A 21,379-nucleotide genomic window follows, 5' to 3' on the forward strand; every position below is an offset into this window, starting at 1 on the left:
TACTTATTTGAGTCTCAATCTTCTCAGGACTGTCAGGTCAGGCCATTTCAGACAAGCAACCTAGCTCCTTGGCTGTTGGTGTTGCGTAATGGATGTTGTTACTCCGGGTCCTGTCTTATTTGTCTTGTGTGTTGTGAGTCTCTGTGTATATGTACAGCACAAATACATGCACTAAATACACACATGTGTATGCTGGTATACAGATACATGTGCATGCACAGATGTGTTACTGAATATAGTGTGGTCATTACACTGCATAACTGGACATGAGACTAGAATTCATAATGAAGCTTCTGATGGTTAGTGCCTACATGTTGTCTCTGCTAAGCAGCACTTAGAAAACGGGAATGTAAAGCATTCAAGACTGTTTAGGATATGGAAGATGTAATAGTAGGTGACTTTTTTTGTATTTGTATACATATAGATGTAGATTTTTTTTTAAAACTGGAAGAAATATAGCAATTGCTAGAGGTACAGTGCTTTTTAACAAAAAGACCAATGAGGCAATGTGAATAGAGAGGAATGACTTCTATCACATTTATTAAGAAGGTTAGTTGTGATGTCTGAGATGTAGTCAAGGAAGGGAACAAGCTCTTAGAAAATCAAACAAGCCCCAAACAAATTAACTTCAAATAGAGTGTGCAAAATAGAGGTTCATGGGTATGCTTTAGAAAAAAACCCCAAAGTTCAGAGAGCTTCTATGACCTAAACCATTATAACCTTTTTCTACCATTTAGTGTTGCTTAGGGCTGTAGTTTCAAGAAATATGGTGAGCCTGCACAAAACCAGATTGCTTCTAAAAGGAAGGTTGCTGTCTCTTACCAGCTGCTTTTCCCTGCTTTTCTTATTTACTTGGTCGTAGCCTTTGGTGTTTGGTGCTTTATGTGATTCAATTCAACTTGCTAACAGTAGAAAAAAGAAATCCTTCTGCTGGGTTATTGAAGTACATCAGCTTACAAAAGCATGCAGTAAGTGTTAGCACTACACTGCTGGTGCAAGAACAGGGTAGAATCATGTAACCAGAAAGAAGAGGGCTGGCTCTCCCTTGGCATTAAGGAAATTTAAGTTGGTCAGCTGTTTGTGCGACACAACTGCAACTAGTTTAGATATTGCTGTGTGATTTGAGAACTTTTCCTCAGCTTTAATATTTTCTTCCTAGAATTTAGAAAAAGGTAATGCAAGGCTAAATGTGACAGCTTTTTAAAGTCTGATTTCAGTCTTGGCCAGGCAGAAGTTTTCTGGTACAGAAATGAGTAATGACCAAGCTAAACAAACAAAAAACCAACCCAAAGTGTCAGAAAATACTTTGATGTCCCTGCATATATTTTGTTCTTACACATTTTCTTCTGCTCAAGTAAACTAGAATTTTGAGAGTTCTTAAGAGCCTGTCTGTATCAGTTTGATGGCATCACAGAAATGCCTATTGTCATTTGGGTTTTCTTTCTCAAATCTCTAACATTCTTTGCATGTTGTGGAATACTGAAGAGAAGGCTTATATTCTGGAAATTCTAAAATTATTGTAGAGTTTTTTCTTGGAGTTTTTTTTACTTGAGTAAATTCTGAAAAGCAGTTCTGTCACCATCGTACTTCTCAGGCTGTTTCACCTCACTGCAAGTTACATAGAATATTTGGAAGAAGGAAAACAAGGAATTATTCAAGTAGTTTCTCTTGCTCCTACATTGGTGTCATTATATATCACTGCTATTTTATTAATATATAGCTCTTTCCTATTTATGCAAAGGTTATGGAAATATTACAATTTCCAGTTCTTAAATCTGACAGCACTATTTGCCAAGTAGTAGTGCTTCTAGACATCTGGCTATATGATTCATGTTGTTACCTGCTTTGCATCTTCTTGGGATATCCTCTGGATTTCTCTGCTATTAAAACTGTACAAGTGAAAAGAAAATTCTGTTAAATAATGACTTTTAACAATTTAAACTTCTATTTCTGTGGGTTGCTCTAAAACTTTATTTGCTACTGTATATTCTCTTACCATGATTATCCTGGTATGAATGAGATAATTAAATTCTGTTTTTAATTCATAGCATTTTGTCTAAATTTAAACCTTAGGTCAGTATTCTGTGAATTGTAAAGTTCAGGTGAGGGAGTAATCCTTACCGACTGTGAGTCAGTCTGATTTATTTGCTTTTTTTGGATGGTTTTAGCTTAGTGTTAAAGCCTGTGTTTTATTTCATTTAATCACATTATATTGAGTCCAATGATAATTCTTACTAGAGAACAATTTTCTTGTGCATTTCTTATGCCAGTGCTCATCAAATACTTGCAGGCAATCATAGTCATACATTTTTTAGGAGAGAAGGAACTGTAATATTCTGTTTGGCTTCTTACATAATATAAGCTGTAGATCTTTTTTTGTATTAATTCTTGTCTGAAATCTTGTAGTATTTCTCGGTTTAGTCTTCAGTTCTGAAAGCTCTTCATATTTGATGGCTGAAATGATTTGAGGAAAGAGTAAAAACTGAACTGCTGATTTGTGCACTTTGTCAGTGTAAAGCTCAGAGACGGAATTCTTTGATACTGTAAATCTCAAACTGAGTATTTTGCTCCTGGTAATCTGTCTCTTAACATGATATTCCTATATGCAAATCCCAAGCTATACTGGAGTTCTAATAAAAATTTCTTTTTGGCAACTTGGTTAAAAAGAAGCAAGGGTACAATGCTTGTACTTGTTCAGGAATTATCTCTCTGTGGGACTTACTGTTATTCCATCCTTACTCTCAAAACTGTGAAGTACAGGGTACAAAGTGAGCAGCTTTGTTCCTTTCCTGTTCTAGTTGAGTTTAAGTAAAAGTAAGAGATTAGCTGTAGACTATGCAACCATTTAAACTGCAGATTTTAATCCCTTTGGTAACATGGTATTCAGTGTAGGCCAATTTACTCCAAGTAGCAGCTCCTCAACCAGAACCTTAGAAGAACTCCTTTTCTTTTGAAGTGATTCTGCTAAATCAAGAATTTGGGAATTTAGTAACAGCTGTTGTTTTGGTTCTTTCTGACTTTTGCTAGTGAAAAGTTGTCCCATTGATGTGGAAATTCAAGTTCAGTAACTAAAAAAAATAAGTTCAACTTGATGAAAATGCTTCTGAAAACCTTTGAAGGATTTCTGTATTTTTGTACACTGCTTTGTAGCCAGTATTTATTATCTGTATGTGTTTGGAACTATTTAAGAATTAATTTTATATTGAACTGGTTTGAATTAGCATTAGAACTTGTGTGTATTATCACTCAGTGATAAAGAGAGAAATTGCGTAAAGTGTGGATATTTAAATACTTCCCATCTACTTGCTGCATGACTTAAATGCAGTTTTGGTGTTAGATCCTACTGCTGTATAAAAAAACTCCTTGCTATTTCTTAGAATTCTTGGTTTAAGATGTTAGAGGGAAATTTTCCTGGTAAGTTAATAACTGAGAAATAAAACATACTGGAAGTGTCCATAACTGTTTTCCTTAGATAGACTTGTTGGTTTAAAAGGAAGGAGTCATCTATACATTTGAGATTTGTAACTTTGAAGTGCAAGTTACTGCGATTCTGTAAGGCATTTCCTTCCCTATAGGTATAACTGTCCTGAATGTGTGTTGTTTTGCTTTGTTTTGTTAAATAGAATGACATGACACCAGTCCGGTTACAATGGGGAGAAATTCTTATGCCATTACTGAAGAAATACAAGTTGAACATAACATGGGGTGATCAGGATCTATTGAACATTATGTTTTTTCACAATCCAGGTAAATCCGCATTGATTTTAAGTCTCACACTGTAAAGTTATCTTTTCCATGGTGTTCAAAAACCCAGGAAAATATTCTATTAGCAGGCTTTTGGGCAAAAGCAGTGATGGGATTATTCTTTAATTCTTTGAAAGCAATTGAGAGACAGTGATGGAGCTTGCTAGAGTGTAGTTCACTGTGAGACTTCAAAACAACTGTACAGAAATTTATAAAGCAGTCATAAATAAATAAATAAAGAGAAGATTGGTTTATTTTCTGAAACAATTTTGCTACTTAACCCAGAGCTTTCATTTTTCTGCACAGAAAGTCTTTATGTCTTTCCTTGCCAATGGAATTACCGGCCTGACCACTGCATCTATGGAAGCAATTGTAGGACAGCTGAAGAGGAAGGTATATTTATTCTTCATGGAAACAGAGGTGTTTACCACGATGATAAACAGCCGACTTTTAGGGCTGTCTATGAAGCAATAAAAAATGTAAGTGTTTTTTGCATTGTACTAGTTATTCTTTTATGTATGTTTATCTATAGTGGTACATGTGTTTTGTGGGTAAGTTGATATTCATCTTGATTGCAACAAAGTAATTTTTTTCTCTTTTAAGTAGTGTCAGGTGTTTTCACCAGTTTCTTCTTTATTGTTTGGATGGAGTTGCAGTATATTCCTGTTTTGAAGAGCATCTTCTGAAACAGAGTGTAGGCTATGTCTAGGTTAGGATTCTAAAACAGTGCCTGCAGTTGTCAGTGTTTATTTAAAAGGCTTTATTCTTGTTTATTTAATAAATCACCCAGTAAACTGTTTCCATAAGCATTTGGAGATCTTAGAATATCTGAATAGGAAGGGCCTACAAGGATGATTGAAATCCAAATACCTGGCCCTGCACAGGACCATCCCCAAGAGTCACACCATGTGCTTGAGAGCATTGTCCAAACATTGTGCCAGGCTTGCTGCTGTAACCACTTCCCTGGGGAGCCTGTGCCAGTGCCCAACCACCCTCTGGGGGGAAGAACCTTTTCCTAATATCCAACCTAAACCTCCCCTGACACAGCTTCAGGCCATTCCCTTGGGTCCTGTCACTGGGCACCACAGAGCAGAGATCAGTGCCTGCCCCTCCTCTTCCCCTCAAGAGGAAGTTGTAACTGCCATGAGGTCTCCCCTCAGTCTCCTCCAGTCTCAACAGACCAAGTGACCTCAGCTGCTCCTCATAATGCTTCCCCTCAAGGCCCTTCACCACTTCCTTCCTTTGGACACTCTCTAATAGCTTTATATCCTTCTTATATTGTGGCTTCCAAAACGGCGCACATTACTCAAGGTGAGGCCGCACCAGTGCAGAGGAGAGAGGGACAGTCTTTTTCTCCAGGCTGAACAAGCTATCACCAGAAGCTTCATTCTTCTGGAGATTTTAAAGTGCAGGAAAAATCCCTTCTTCCCGAAGTCTGTATGTATTTTCTGCAACATTTTAATACTTAATTGTGTCTAGATTCAGACTGTAAAAATTTTTTTTACATACTGTATTTTGACCTTTTCCAGAAATTCAGTATATTAATACATTGCTGTTCCTTTAAATACTAAGCACAGTGACTTACTTCATTCTGCAAATAAGTCATCTAATAAACTATTTATCATTACATCAGTGTACTCACTGAAGAGCTGTAAAATTTAGCACTGATGCATTTTAATGTAGCACGGTACTGTGTGTGTATAACCTACAAAAATCAATAGTATATTTTAATGTTGCTTTATTACACATTGTCATATAGATATAAAAATGAAGAGAAGTACTTTTGGGGGTCTGAGAATACATTGCAGGGAAAGTGATTGTATTTCCATAAAAAATATGATTTCTTTGTTTCCTTTGAGCATTGTCAAAAATAGAAGAAAAAATTATTTTCTTATATTTATGATCCCATTTTGTATATGAACATGTCAGAGAAAGTACGTAAACCACTACTGATTCAATGGTAATAAGATTAACAAAATTACATTACTTCAAAACACTGTTTTAACTTATCATATGTTTATAAAAAACATTGTGCTGTTGATTTAATGACAACTTTATTTCATGCCCATGTTAAACATAGTATGTGTTTGACCATCATTCAGTTTAATGAAACTTCAGTACCACTTTTTATACTGCTGTTTCATTATAATTTGGTAAGAATTGTATTACTTAAAGGTTATATGTCATTTGAGAAAGTTACCATACAACAACAACAAAAAAATCCAGAAAACATTTTAGATTTGTAAATTTTTAATTGGGTAAGGTAATTTAAAATTTCCTCCTTGCCTGTCTGAATACATTCATTTGCTTAACATTAAAAAAAAATCTTTCTTGTTAGGTTTATTGAAAGCATGAGAGTATATTTCTGTAATTTAGAGGTGTTTTAAATTACTGCATTCAGAAGCACTTGTCAGTTCTTGAAAACATTTAATAAGCTTATAGACAGCAAATACGATGCTAAAAATAATTTTTATAAAACTCTAATACCTCTGAGTAATGACAGTCTTCCATATTAACCTTAAATTTTCTTAACTTCTTTACAGTATTCATTTGGAGATGATCTGGTTCATTCGCTTTTGCAGCCCCTAGAACGGGAATTACAGAAAACCACGCATACATATTGTGGAAGAGTATACAAAGTATTCATAAAGCAGCTAACAAAAAGCATAAGAGACTTGTATGCCAGAAGATCAAAGGGAAGGTGATTTCTGACTCCCAGCTGAAGGAGATTGAATTAACGGAACTGGTCAAAAGGTGCAAGAATTCTATTACAGCTTGAATGGGCTCTTAGTGTGCCCAGAAAAAAGTTTACTAGCATACATAAAAATGAAGAAAATATTCATGTAATGAAGAACAGGAACTTTTTTCTGCAAAGGTGACTTTTTGGTCTTTTGAAGTTTAATCAGTGCTAATGTTTATCTCGCATCTGATGATTTGGGTGTTTCTGGCTTCTATGGCCAGTAGTTTTAGTCTGCATAATTCAGTTATCTAATGATAAATGAACAAGGAAGAAATGAAGATGGCTCTGTTTGGGAGTGTACCTCATATATTGTCTAAAATTCTCTTAAACTGTGAATGTAGCAATAACTGAGTCAGCAGCACTAACCTCACTTTAAAGGTGTGAGCCTTTATGTAAACAAAGTTGTTTACAAGCGCAGAAAATACTCTCTTGTCAAAGAAATGTGTTGTAATCATTGACAATCTGTATGTGCCTTTATATGTTCATCTCTTACATGTTGAAGTACTGATTTGACAATCTTGTTTTGTTTATCTCAGATGTAAACTGCACACTATACGATTTTCTGAGAAATTAATAACTAGTATGTGATACTAGTTTTCTCTGTTAGTAAATACAGAGACTTTATGTTAAAAATAATTTGTTTCAACATTGTAGAGCCATTAGTATCAAAAGGTAGAGCAGAACTGAGGGGTTTTTAAGTAAAAATCCAGTTTGAAATTGCTTGTCTCACAATACTTTTTAAAAATGTCATGGTTTTGCAGCTTTATAGGACATTTTGGAAGTAGAAAAAAAGCCCAGTGGTGGAAAGCTGTTGCTGTTGTATTTCCATACTAGGAATTATTACTTGATTATTGTTATAGAGTATGTAGTACCTAAAAGTGAAGAGCTGTAGTAAGAGTTCTGATGCCTTATCAGACTCTGTAGTAGATGGGTTTCTTAGAGAATATATCCTGTTATATTTTTTTTAATAAATGGCTTTAAAATAGTTTTGGGGCAGACCCTCAACTACATTAGTGCATTACTGTCAATAGTGATAGTGATTTGCAACAGGTAAGGATTAGGTTTTCTCCAATTATGTTAGTGACAAAAGAAAAACTTCTGTTTAAGTAATACAAACTTTTTCTCCAGAGGAAAACATGAAGAAAAGGGCTGAATTCTAGTGTTACAGTAAAATATTTAAACTTGCATGGTATGAAATGTATTTGTAAAGTATATTTGAACTTGGATAACCTGAGATGAAGTCTTCGTAAAGTGAGCTTTTGGATTCCAGGAAAGTTCCTGTGTGTTGAACATGGAGGATCCACTCACTGACTTGCACCTTCGTCCCAACCCCATTTTAGAAGCTTGATTTTTGTGGCTGTTTCCTTGTCAGAGATAGACTGGCTCTGACTTCCAGATCCATGTGAGCTGGATAAATGGTTTAGCAGTACAAAAACACACTCCACTGTCAGCAGTGTTTGTATCCTGCTTCTAATTTCCCTGCGGGCTCAGGGTATACATTCTTGGGATGGAGTCTAGGAAGCAGTCTGCCTCTCATGTAGGTCTCTTTTCCTTGCTGTGTAACCTTTTGAAGCCTGAAAATGTAGAAATCTGTGTGAAGGTGAATACTGTAACTGACTGATTTTACAATATGCAGTGCATTATTTTTTTACATAAATACTGATTTTTATATCAATTTGTCTTCAGCTTTCCTTTTTACTGGTACTGTGTGTATTTAAAAAAATCTTTTGACCTGTTTTTTGTGTTTGTCTTTGCAGAAACTTCCAGTTTTGAATTTATTTTTAGTATGTTGTAGACACATCAAGATACTCTTAAAACCTAATGGGCCGTTTAAGAAAAAAAAAGGGGAATGTGGACATTAGCAGCAGTCTTTCCACTTAAATTTCAAATTTTGTGAGGGAGGAGAACAAAAAGAATATTGATGCTTATTGTAGAACAAAAATTCTTACTTTGTGCTTATGTCTAGGAATGTTTACTTAGCATATTACAAATAGCAGAATATGGCCTTAAGCCATAGGTTTTGATTAATTTTTTTAATATAAATGAAAACTGCTCACCTCAGGTTACCTCCAGGTAACACTCATGAACACTTTAAAAAACTTTTAAAAAAGCAAGTAGCTTCCATTAAGTAATTCTCCAGAGTATTTGTCTGTTTCAAACACATTTTTAGTTCTCTAATCCCTGTTTTAAATATAGAAAAACAACATACCTTTACAAACAAAAAACAAAATCTGGCTTACAAGGGAAACATTTGGAGACACTTAAAAGATTGGGAATTCAGGCAATGTGATAGAAACCAGTTATGGTCCCAAATATTTCAATACCTGATTTGTAAGGTTAGATGCTTAGAAGTGTAGGAGCTTACATCTAGCTTGGGAATCCTTATTATATACAAGGATGTACTGCTGTCTAGTTTTAGATACATTGCTTTTTCTACAAACATTGTAAGTAACCAAAAAAAAATGACCTAACAAATTACAGACCTCTAGGAATCCCATTTTTAATGATTTATTTGTTTATTATAAAGGTATTATAAAGTGTAAAGTTTGATAGAAAAATGTAAACATCAGGAAATGTACATTCAGGTTAACTGAAGATAAATCTGTCTTTCTCATGCTTGATTTGTCTCTGTCACGGTACCATTATTCTGTCTCTTTTAAAGGGATCACAGCTTCACGGTAAAGAGATCTCTGTGAAGATGATGTTACCTTGTTTGGATGAACTTCTGTCACTCTTTGTAGACAGTATGAAAAGCAAGCTATCCCTTAATGGGACTGAAACATCCTTATGCATGGTGCTTGTGCCACTGCTGGTTAATAAGGCTATATAAGCCTTATGGAAATGTCTGTCCAGTTATTTGCAGTTTTGCTGAAATTTAGACTGAGGTGACCTTTAATGCCAGTTGAATTGGTTTTGCTAAGCTTTTGGTTTAAGCTTAGAAAGGTTAAGAAAAGAGGTTTAGAGGGGGAAAAAATATTTTTCGTTATTCTTATTTTAAACATATTTTGAAAGAGTATGGAGTTGTCTTGTGCTGGTTTTGACCTAAATTTGGTCAAGTTGTAAACTCTGGCAAAATGCTGTTTTGAAGACTGAACTGTCAACATATTTCTTAATTTGTGCCAGATACCTGTCCATACCAGACATACTCCAACCATACAGTCTTTCCACACTTCCATCTGTACACTTTACATAACAGGATGACTGAGAAACCAGCTGCCTTTCTTTTCCTCCTCCCAAATTATATTTCCCATTTACACAGCACGGAAAAGGAAATAGCTACAGTCTAGTGGTGGGATGTGGTCTGTGTCTGCTTGGAAGGTTTAGAAGTAGAACCATGTAAGAGGTATAGCTGAAGGTGTAATGTGTTAGCTGTATATGCATTATTGGGCTCTTTTTTTGAGTGGAAATAGCAATGTAGTGCTGCTGCTTATTAACTTATGTATGGCTGCGATGGTGTGTGTGGCAGATTAAATGGGGTGAAACTGAGCAGTAAGGTACTTCAGCTTGTCTGTAGGAAAACACTAGATTTCTGGTTTATTCTGCCTGGTTTATAAAGGTGTCTCCAAATGTTTAGACACATACAGAGTTTCTACTCCCTGTCTTAAGTTATTCTTCATTGTCTGTTTTCTGGTTGAAATTGAAAATATTTCAGCTGTCAAAACAGGTTTAACAATATCCATTTACTGACAGTATGATTTATTTTTTTTACTTGATTAAGTGGAATACTCATGTATAATTTAAATGAATGTATAGGGTTTTTGTCCAGAATTTTTAGTAAATTATCCGCTTTTGAAGAGTTAATGTTTTAAACTTCTGTCTCACCCTATCTAATGTGTTTATGATAATTATTGTGGCTTTCCTGCCCACTTCACCACTTTGGATGGCATTTGAAACAGCTCCAGTGATTTTGTGTGTTAAAATAAGTTGCAGGGAATTGTAATGAGAATGTATGACTTTTATTAGCAGAAAGTAGATTCTTCTGTAGCAGAGACAGTAGAAGTGTGAAGTAATGGCTTCCTACTTCTCATCACCATGGATCTTGCAAAAGATCTTGTATCTGTCTTATGTCTCACAGTCTTATGTTACTGTCATTCTGAGCATTTTTCTATGCACAGGAACTTAGAAGTGATTTTTCTGTTTTATTTCTAATCTCTTTTGAATATCTTCTGTTTCTCTTTGGAGGTTCAGTTTTGTCCAGCTGCATTTTTCTGTATATTTGAGAAAAAATAACTGAAATTCCTACAGAGTTTTGCACAAATAACAGCCAAGTTATTTGCTCATGTTGTCCAAATGGGCAAAGCATGAACCCAGCAAGTAAAAAATAACTAAACATGAGTGTATGCACCCTAGGTTCCCTTAGGAAAACAAAAAATGTTGTTTGATCTGTTTTAACACTACAGAGAAACATTTAACAACTTGCTTTCTGTATTCAACTGCCAAATCTTAAGTTAATCTCCTATAGAAATGCAGGTTGCCTCACAGTTGCATTGTAGTCCTAGTAGAGTACTTGAAACTATTATTCAGGTTTCAAAACAGAAGATGTTTGCAGAAGTAATAGTGAATTTTCCACTTCAGGAAGTGAGGAGGAAATCTCATTTTAAAGTAGTTCTCAAAATCTCTTGTAACCATTTAGTGGACCTATATAAGAACAGCTTGTCCTCCCAAGCTGTCATGAAATTTAAGATATGTTGGCCTCCAGTGCCTTTTCAAGCCTATGTGGGCCTACTAAAATTTTAAGTTTCTTGAAGGAATATTAAGTAATTGGAAATTCTTGTGTTAAAGTTCAGTTGTGTCTCTTCAGTTTTCTGGTTGCTTTATGCACAGCCGCAGTCAGTTCTTGAGAGAGTCCTCATTTAAACTTACGAATGTGCATCTTCTGTATATTCTCTGCCTTTTCCCTGCACTGCTTTTAAAAGATAATCATTACACTAAGCTCTTCTTTCATTTGAACGCTTATAAAAATTGCAGGAGTGTTGGGGTTCCTCCCCTGCCATGGAGCCCTGGGAGAGGGGCCCTGGGGGGGAGACACGGGGTCTCTCTGCCCCTGGTCAGTCTCATTTCCCATGGGTTGGTTTGTGTTCCCCGGTGTGGCCAAGGACCCTCGGGTCCCGTGACTGCGGGGTTCCTGAGCAGAGCCCCGGCCATGCGGCTGGAGAAATAAACATCCCTGAAACATCTACCACGAATCTGTCCATATATACTTCTTTTCCACGGGACTCCTGGTTTGAAATATGCTTGTTACAGTAATCCCCGCTGCAACACAGGAGGTATTATTACAGGTCTCTTTACAGAAACCTGTAATTAAAGGAGGATCTGTATTCCTGCTGTGGTTGGGTTTTATTTTTCCTTTTCCTTCAGACTGCTATTTGATGATGTTCAGGTAGGAGGAATTTTGCAGCCATTAGTAAAGTCATTATGTTCCTTGAGTGATCATCTGGTAGTTTCTTCCCTGAATATCTGTTCTCTTATGACAGGTGCATGGCTGCTGCCTGCCTACTTGATCTATATGATTGCAAGTTTCGTTAATCAAAGCAATGACTATCACTTCTTTCAAATTTGGATTTTAAATGCTTATCCTGTATGTGGGTGCCACCTTAGTTGCACAAACCAGGGACCCAGTCTATTTCCACTTGCAGATCATAGAATGATTTGGGTTGGAAGGGACCTTAAAGCTCATCCAGTTCCAACCCCTTCTCATGGGCAGAGACACCTCCCACTAGACCAGGTTGTTCAAAGCCCCATCCAGCCTGGCCTTGAACATTTTCAGGGATGGGGCATCCACAGCTGCTCTGGACAATCTGTTCCAGTATCTCACCATCTTCACAGTATTTTTTCCCTGCCCTCTTCCAGTTTAAAGTCATTCCCTTATCCTGTCACTAATGCCTTTGTAAAAAGTCCCCCTCCAGCTCTCTTGTAGGTCCCCGTCAGGTACTGGAAGGCTGCTCTAAGGTGTCCCATTTTTTATTTAATTTCCTTATTTTAATTTCCAGCTAATCCATAGGAATAAAATAGTGAGATAACAAGGAATGAACTATTTTTCACAACAGAAGCTAGAGAGCTCCAGATTTCTGAGATACCGTTAACAGTTTTGAAATAGTTCTCTATCCTTGAGTCTAATTTCTGATTTGGTGGATGTAAGAATTAGTGTCCTCGGTTTGTCAAATCATTTGACTTTTCCTGTGTCAGCCCCTTATGTGGAGGGATGGGCAGATAACTCTTATAAGACTGATTCCTTGTTTACTGTAAATTCCAAGGAAAAGAACTGTAACTTGTCACTGTAGATCCTTAGTACCACCCTATCTAAACTCTTTGAAACTAGAATAACTACCCCCTTGCTGCTGTATTGTTGTACTGGTTTTACTTGTTTCTTAATGGTCAAGCTAAAAGGGGAAGGGAAATGATGCAGTTATTTGCGTTTTCTTATAAGTTCCTGGCCTGCTATCTTTAGAATTCCACATGACCCTTGAAAACCAACAACCAAAACCCAATTTCAGAGTGTCTCGGTTTTGGAGACAAAACTTCAGGAGGAAACGCTCTGGAATGAGTGTCTCCTCCAAAGGGAAAAGGGCCTCCCTTTCCTCCACCAATAAGACAAGTGGGTGACAGCAAGTGAAAGTGGAAAAAACAAACTGTTTATTAATACCAAACAAAACAGGGTAGAGCAGGGAAAAAACCCCTCAAAATACAACAAATTCCCGGAGAGGGAACAGACACACGGGCTTGGACCAGCTGGGGCCACCCCGCAGGCCTGCCAGGGCCACCCGCAGGCTCCCCGGACTGGAGAGGAGGGAAGGGGAAGGAAAGGGAAAAAAGAGCAAGAAAAAACCCAACAGAACCTTTTCCCAGCTAGCTGGAACACAAAGGAAACCCAAAAAGCAGCACGGTGCTCCCGGCGCACTCCCTCCCCAGCCCTGCCCAGAGCCCGGAGCCCTTGGGCTGAGCCGTTCACCTGCCCCCTCCGGTCCCTGGCTCCGGCCCCGGCCCCGGGCCCCTCTTACAGGCACAGCGTCCTCGGGCATTGAGCGGATGGGTGAGGAGTAAAGCGGCTTCATAATGTCAGCCCAGGACAGAGAGTCTGGGTCAAAACCAGAGATTAGCACACTAACACCCTCATTTAGGAATATGGGTCATGGGTCTTACTCACAGATTAGAAATTAGGACAATTTCCTTGCACTATTTTACCAGAACAGGCTTTCTAAAGCAGGACTTCTTAAGTCTGATACAGTTTGTTGCTGTTTTAAGAGTGCCAAACTTGTAAAATACAGGCTTGTTATATTCCCAGAGTAAGTCTGTTAGAAGCCTTTAAGCATATAATCTAAACCTGTAGTCTTTAAGTGTTATGACTGCTTTTCAAAGTATCTTTTGAACCAATACTCTCACTCAAATTCCCCTTCCTTTCCTTGTGCTCTTTTCCACAGATAATTTATTGATTTGTCTCCTTAGAGAAAAGCAAAAGTTTGGGAATTTGCTTTAATAAATGTTCACTTGAAACCAAACAGAATTTTGCAAGGGGAGAAAAGAGATTGTGAAGTTTGTTTGCTAGGGATTGTTTCCACACTTCAGACCTCTCTAAAGCCACAGAGTGCAAACTTAGGGCTTACCTACGGCTTTCTCACCACTTGGAGAAGTGCTAGATGGTGCTGTCTTTAATTTTCTCATTACTAGCATTGAACACAGATAGCTAAAAATGCTTTTTGTGCCTTCCTAAGTGGCCTTTCTATTTTATGCAGCTTGTATTAAATAATTAAACTGAGATGAGCAATTTATTAGCATTTTCTACTGCCTTCACTTTTCCTCCTGTTGTTCCTTTGGGTCATTTAATATCATGCCCTCATTTTCAGAGTTATAATCTGGGTACAACAGGTCTGTTTTTTCTTCTATGTCTTATGAATGTTAATGTACTGCCAGTCATTTCTGTACACATTTTACTAGAGTAATTCACATTAAATCAGTCTGTAATATTTATAAGACTAGCTTTGGAATACAAAAGTAGATGTAGAAGTTATCCTAAACTGCAAAATCTTTGTGGTTGAATTAATGAGTATTTAGGGTATGTTTTTTTAGGCTTCAAAGAAAATTAAAGCAATTTAATCAGTTTTAACTCATGGTTTAAGACTAGGAAATCAAATTTAATTAAAGCTGATGTTTTAGCCTTATAATGCTGACCTACTGTGTCTCACTGGTGTCTAGGAAACTCTGGTTGCCTATTGGATATAACTTCTGTCAAGTGTTCAATTCAGTTCTGACTAGTCACTGGTATTGCTATTTTTTTCATTTTAAAATATTTTGCTATGTTTTACTTTAGTCTTTTGTTTTACATTTTTATGCCATGGATAGTATTATTCAAGGTGAATTTGGATTGCAGATCTAAGCCCAAGAAATAAAAAAATTTGCTACTGAAAGTGTGTTATATATGTTTGTCTTTTGATATTCATCATTGTGGGTAAAATTGATGTATTGGGGGTTTACTGCCTGTTTTCCTTTCTGCTTGCTGTTCCTGGCTTGTCTCCTTTCTTCACTAGCCCTCCAGTCTACTTGCTGCCTGTCTTCTCCAGGAGTTGGTGTCACTCTACCTTTCTGATCTTTCCGGATCTCACTGGCTGTTGTATGTCTTCTGCCACCAGGTCTGTGCTTTCAGGACTGCTTGATGGAATGAGGTAACAGTACTGGTTCAAGCCAGAAGGCTTCCCTGGAGTGATTAGGCATGCTGCTTTCTCCACAGAGCTATTGCTTGAGATGTGTCTGGGCATCTAAGCGTGTTCTTGACCCAGTGTAGTTCATAAGCAGTGCTGTGTGTTTCTTGACTGTAACTTGGGGAATAAATTCAGTTTCCCTTTCAGCTTTGTATAGACTATTACAAAACTTTAACCATCTTTATTTTTCTGTAGAGATAAAGGCTTTTTACTAGAGGCATGCTTTCAGGAAGAAAGCTTGGCTGTTGAAGCCATTACAATTAAAAGGAGGTGATCTGAGCCATTCTGCTTGCCTGAGGCAGACAGGCTCAGCAGGGCTTCAGAGAACAGGGTGAGCACCTGGCTGCCAGGGCACCTGGTGTACAGAGAAGGGCCTGGTCTCTGCCCTGTTCTTGTAGGTGCTGTACAACCTCTAAGGAAGAAGCAATCTTCAATCAGCTCTTCTTTCTGTGAAGGTACAAAGAGAGAAAATTGATTTATGACTTCAAAAAGCCCAAACAAAGTTTAGAGGGATTGCAGAATGCAATAGAGCGCACAGTATGTAAAATTGTTCTGGCTGAAAAATTAACAGCTGCAAATAGCCCATTGAAACACAGGATTTTGAGAAGTACCTTCTTCACTGGTCCATAAAAACAATGAATAAACTGAGCAAAAATTAGTGATGATAGGATACTGCTTAAAAACTAGATCAATATCTTATTTTTGCAGTAATCCTATTTTGCCTGTTTTGATTATTCTTTGCCCAGAAGGATAGGGTATAATTAATGAAAATTGATTTAACTTGAAGAATAAAGTATTAACAGTTTGCTATTGTAAGAAGAATGGAGCGGCTAGCAAATTTGCTGTATTTTTTATGTGCTAGACCTCAAGCAGTCTCTAAATTAATTAGAAGTCACTTTATTAGTGTACATTTGTCAAAGAATACACTGGAAAGTTTCATGTGTTTGTATAAAAAATACTTAAGTATTTTTATAAATTTTAGAGTCCAAATTTCAATTAATATCTTTTTGCAAAATGCAAATATTTTGAGGACCCCACATCCTGTGCCCAAACTTTATAACTGTTAGATATGAAAGTGCTTGTTCTTGGCATAGAATAGTATTGTGTCTGTGAAAAGGTGTAATTTTTAAGGAGTAGATTGTGGTGCCTTTTGCATACTAGCACTCTTCATTTTCATCTAAATTATGACTCTCTGAGGATGCAATTTTTTTTGTGTGTCAGTAAAGCAAGTCCATTACCCTAAATAGCACTGGAAATTGCAGAGTTTTGTCATGATACCCACTGACACCTTGGCCGGCATTAGAGGAGACAAACTGAACTGAGTTTCTTAAATGGAACCATTTAGCAGTACTGTGCCTGACTGAAATTACTGGCTCACTGCTTCAAAATACTCTATAAGCACAAAAGAAATACAGTAATATGCTGCCTTTAACAGGAAGGATAAATACAGACCTTCTGACCTCTTCAGAAATTCTCCCCTAATTAGTTTTACTTCTGAAAGTAGACGTTTCAGAAGCTCCTTGAAGTCCATTAAGAATTTTGATATTGATTTAATATGAAAGTGCTCAGATACCCCAGCAGTGGATGGCCACATAAAGCACTGATAAGTCAATTAATAAAGTTTGGCCTTAGCGGGGAGGATGTTAGTTCATCTAGTCTCATCAGTCATATATCACAAGCTGTCAGATTTCTTCCTGTTACAGCTGTAATGAACCCAATAATTTATTTGACCAAAGCATAACTTTTGTCCAGCTAGCCCATGCCTTCGGAGAGATGTCCATTCCTGGTCTGAGTGCAAGAAGAAAGAAAATGCTTCCCTTTGCCTGTTTGTTGCAATGGACTTGTTCTCACAGAGATGTGGGTGCCTCGTGTCTCATTTGCATTTTTTCTGGTATTAGGTTTCAGCCGTGGATTCTTTTTATGCTTCTCCCCACTAGGGTAAAGAGGTCCTTAATATCCTGCAGTTTCTCCTTGTGGTGATACTTAAATGTAGTGACCAGATCACTGCTCAGTTTTGTTTTGAGTAAGTCAAACAAATTGAGTTCATGAACTTTTACTCAAACACATCTCTTAGGTTTTGTGGCTCTTCATCAGTTTTCCAGAAGCCTCCTTAAAATCTGGGCACAGCATAAAATATGGTATACAGGATTTCAGTATAGTTAAGAATTTGGTAATTTTAATACATAGATGAAATTTTCCTAGTAATTTCTGAATTTGTACATTGAGTGCTCATGTTAGCATACTTTCCATTCCTGGGCTTAGATCTTCATTCCTTGCTGTGGGAAGCATTTGTCTTTGTTAAAATGAGCTCAGCCTAATGCCATTTCATCACAGCAATGCAGATTCAGCTGTGGAATTGCTGCTGTTATCACTGTTTATCATCTTACCAGGTATTGTTATCTGCAAACTTCAGCAGCCATAGTTTTATATTTACTTCCAAATTACCAGTGAAAGCTTTTAATAATGTTGTCCTTTATAACATCACTGGAAACGGCTCTTTGATAATGATTTTCTATCAAATCTTATGAGAGTGGCCAGTTAATCTTGCAGGTTTTTTGTGTTTCTGTTTTTTTCTCTGCATAGTATAATTTCAACTTCACGGAACAAAAAAATATATTCAGGAGTAAATGTAAAATTTTTTTGACAAGCTTTATTTTCCTGGAAAGCACATTGATTACTTCTGGTTGTAGTATTTTCTTCTAGTTTCATTCCAGATAATTGTATTGCAACTTTTTAAATATTTTTTTTTTTGGTGTGACAATAGTCTCATAGTAGTCTTAACTAAAAGTTACTCAGTATTTTAAATAATATTAAAATTATTTAGGTTGTTTTGTGGAGTTTTCTGGGAATTCTAAGATTTATTGAGTGTATTAACAGCAGCATTCTTCCAGAAATTCTTTCGCGGTTTCCTACTGTAAATTTTCTAGATCTGCTGATTTTGAAATGTTTATACTTGGTCAATGTTTGTTTAACTTTCTTATGGTTTCCTAATGGACAAGAAAGTATTTCAACAGTCTCATGTGATGCAAACATTTTATTTCTGAATGCAGAAGACTTACTTGAATGCCTTCACATTATCAACAACATTTTAATTAGTAATGAGCACAGTTTTAATTTCTTTTGTTCTTAATTTACTCCCAAAATTACAGCATCGTATCCCCCTTAATTGGGAAGGGAGGTGGTGGGAAGAAGTGTTGCTTTTCAAATCAGTTCACTGGTAAGCACAAATACCATATCATTTTAGAGCTGGTATCTTGGAGATTGGAGTGTTGGAGTGATGTCTTGCCAAGAAAAAGGAGATGCACCAGACATTTATTCGCTTTGGGGTCATGCTACAAGGTTCAGAGAGACTGTGATACAGTATTGAGTCAAACAAAAAATCAATACCCATCTTTCTTTCTCTTTGTTCTGTGCACAAAGTTGCCTGTACATGTGTAGTACAAAGACACGGGGAAGAACATTCCTTCCCCCATCTTCTAGTTTTTTAATACCCAGATTCAACATAGAAATGAAAAAGTAACTTCTGAGGCTTGAATGATGGATGTTGCACCCTCTTTTCATGGATGTGAAATAGCTGGTAAACTGAGTAAGAAGTACCTTTCAGAGCATAAGCAGCAGAACTAGTAGAGTAGCTCCCAGAACTTCTAAAAACATCTTAGAATCACAGAAGGATTGAGGTAGGAAGGGACCTCCAACCCCTTTGCCTAGGCAGGGCTACATAGAACTGTTTGCTCAGGACTCGGTCCAGTTGGCTTCTGAATATCTCCAAGGACAAAGACTCTACAACTTTCATGGGCAACCTTTGCCAGAGCTTGGTCACTCTCACAGTGAAAAAAAATGTTTCCTGATGTTCAGAGGGAACCTTCTGCATGTCAGTTTGTGCCTGTTTTTGTTGTTAAAATAGTTGAAAATCAAACTCTTCAGGGAATGTACATAATGCCCATTCTCTTCGGACAGCAACAAAGAGGAACCTTGCTGGCCAGGCTAGTACCTGGTTCAGAACAGAGTTTGTGTCTTGTTTATTTTCTCCTTAAAGTTAACAGTCTGGTTATATCATCTTAGCGTATTACCAGGAAATAAACAGAATGTGAACCTTGAAGGAATGGAGATGTTTTGCCATGCAAACATTTCTGCTACTAATAGTACATTCAGTTTATTTCCATCAGAGTGCTCTAGCTTTTGTCTCTGGTGTCCTTGAACTGGCCTGTAAGTTACTTTTTATACAGCAATCCTTTGAGTTGCAAACTTGTATTGATACAAAATTATGTAGTTATTGTTAATGGTCTTATGCATAGCTATGTTGGATAACAGTTCTGAAGTAGCTCATAGTTATTTCTGTTACATTCAGAAAACTTAGGTGTAACTCAGTTCTTTTTTCTCACTGTAATAATATTGAACCTCATATATATGTATATATACAATATACCTGGTACTACTTTTCAAATGTTCTTTGGTGCTACCTGCTAGGACCCACCCCTGAGGCAGATGAGAGCACAGCATCCTGCTGCTTTTGCAATTGTTTGAGTCATTAACCTTTAACATTTCAGTCTCTCACACTGCCTGAGGAGGGACTTGTGCATCAGGAAATTTATATCTCCTTTACTGAAATCATGTGTTGGATTCATAACATCAAACTTCTCTGAAATAATTGTTCTAGACCACCATTTAAAGGAAATTCTGTAACTTGATTCGTCTCATCCTAAGGTGAACATATAATGTGAGTCAAAGAAATTTTACTGTAATAGCAGTTGTTTTTTCCTCCTGATAGAGACTAGGAAGTTAGCTTAGAAGCAAGTGCCACAATGCAGATTCCTAGTGTGAGCTAAGGTGAATCCCAGCCATAGCCGGATCCATTTAAGATTTATTCCTTGCCATTCCCAGTATTTGTGAATATGTCCAGGAAAGAACTTTTTTCCCTGAAACACTTTTTGAAATTATTTAAATGCTAAGTGTTGGTCTGTGGTTAGAGAAATCAGTAGATAGTAGGTAGTACATGTTCCATTTCCTGGCAGGAAAGCATCCTGTGTCAGGGTTTCTGATGCAAATACAAGTGTAATTCTTTTTTTTTTGTTTGTTTTCTCCTAGCAAATATATCTGAAAAATCCATTCTGTGTTACTCTTGTTAGTTACTCTTGTTAGTGACCTCTAAGGTGATCTAACAACAATCAGTGCAGTTCAGATTGGGCATTAGAAAAAGGTTCTTCACTGATCGGTCACTGGAACAGGCTCCCCAGGGAAGTGGTCACAGCCCCAAGCCTGCCAGAGCTCAAGGAACATATGGACAATGCTCTTAGCCATTTGGTTTAGTTAGTCCTGTGAGGAGGAGAGAGTTGAGCACAATTATCCTTATGGGTCTTTTACAGCTTGAGATATTCAGTGATTCTAAAGCCAATTAACTTCAGGTGAACCAACGGTTGCAGCATCTACACATTACATCTATAGACTATTGCTGATCTGAGAGTTTTGGCTGATATGTGCGGTGTGGTATCCTCTACATCTGCTCCTCAGTCAGCATTTCTAATTCTGGCTGCTGGTTTGTTTCACAAAGTCCTTTTGATCACAAAAGAAGACCTTAGTGTAGGTAGTGCATAATTAAAAAATACTGAACTTCAGAGACTGATCGAAGGCCCTTCTGCCTTTCAGTTCTGGGAAGTAATCCATCTATGCCAACAAAGCTAATTAGGAAGTTTCCACAAGTTACTGTCTTTTCATTTGTGCTCTGTGTGTGCTCATAAGTACTGGCTAGACAGCAGCTTGAACATGCTTCTGCCAAATACTCATATTTGAGATCTGCATTCATTTTCAGCATTGTGGAAACAATATTCACTACCTCCCTCTTACTGTGTTACAGGGTTGAATAGACATAGAAGGCCAAGTAACTAAATTTCTGGCCAAAGGTAACTGCTGAGGTATCTCCAGGGAACTACAAGCCTTCAGCCTGACCTTGGTGCCAGGGAAGGTCATGGAGCAGAGCATCTTGAGTGCTGTCATGCAACACATACAGGAAAACCAGGGAATCAGGCCCAGCCAACAGGGCTTAAGGAAGGGAAGGTCCTGCTTGAGCAACCTGAGCTCCTTTGTGACAAGGTCATCCACTTAGTGGATGGGGGAAAGGCTGTGGATATCATTTACCTGGACTTCAGTAAAGCCTTTGATACTGCCTCCCATGGCGTTCTCCTGAAAGAAACCGGCTTCCCATGGC

At 37.3% G+C, this 21,379-nt stretch overlaps 1 protein-coding gene across 2 annotated transcripts in view; it reads left to right on the forward strand.

The window, feature by feature from the left end:
• Positions 1 to 7,957, forward strand: part of GXYLT1 (glucoside xylosyltransferase 1) — a 31,502-nt gene extending 23,545 nt beyond the window's left edge. For both annotated transcript variants that reach the window (XM_082280688.1, XM_082280689.1), the window contains 3 exons: positions 3,624 to 3,747; positions 4,051 to 4,223; positions 6,288 to 7,957. In XM_082280688.1, coding sequence (XP_082136814.1) covers positions 3,624 to 3,747; positions 4,051 to 4,223; positions 6,288 to 6,449 — 459 coding nt within the window. In that variant the 3' untranslated portion in view covers positions 6,450 to 7,957. The remainder of the gene's footprint in view (positions 1 to 3,623; positions 3,748 to 4,050; positions 4,224 to 6,287) is intronic.
• The last annotated feature ends 13,422 nt before the right edge of the window (positions 7,958 to 21,379 follow it).

Source organism: Coloeus monedula (genome assembly GCF_965178545.1).
Source record: "Coloeus monedula genome assembly, chromosome: 4".
In the NCBI taxonomy this organism is placed as follows: Eukaryota; Metazoa; Chordata; class Aves; order Passeriformes; family Corvidae; genus Coloeus; species Coloeus monedula.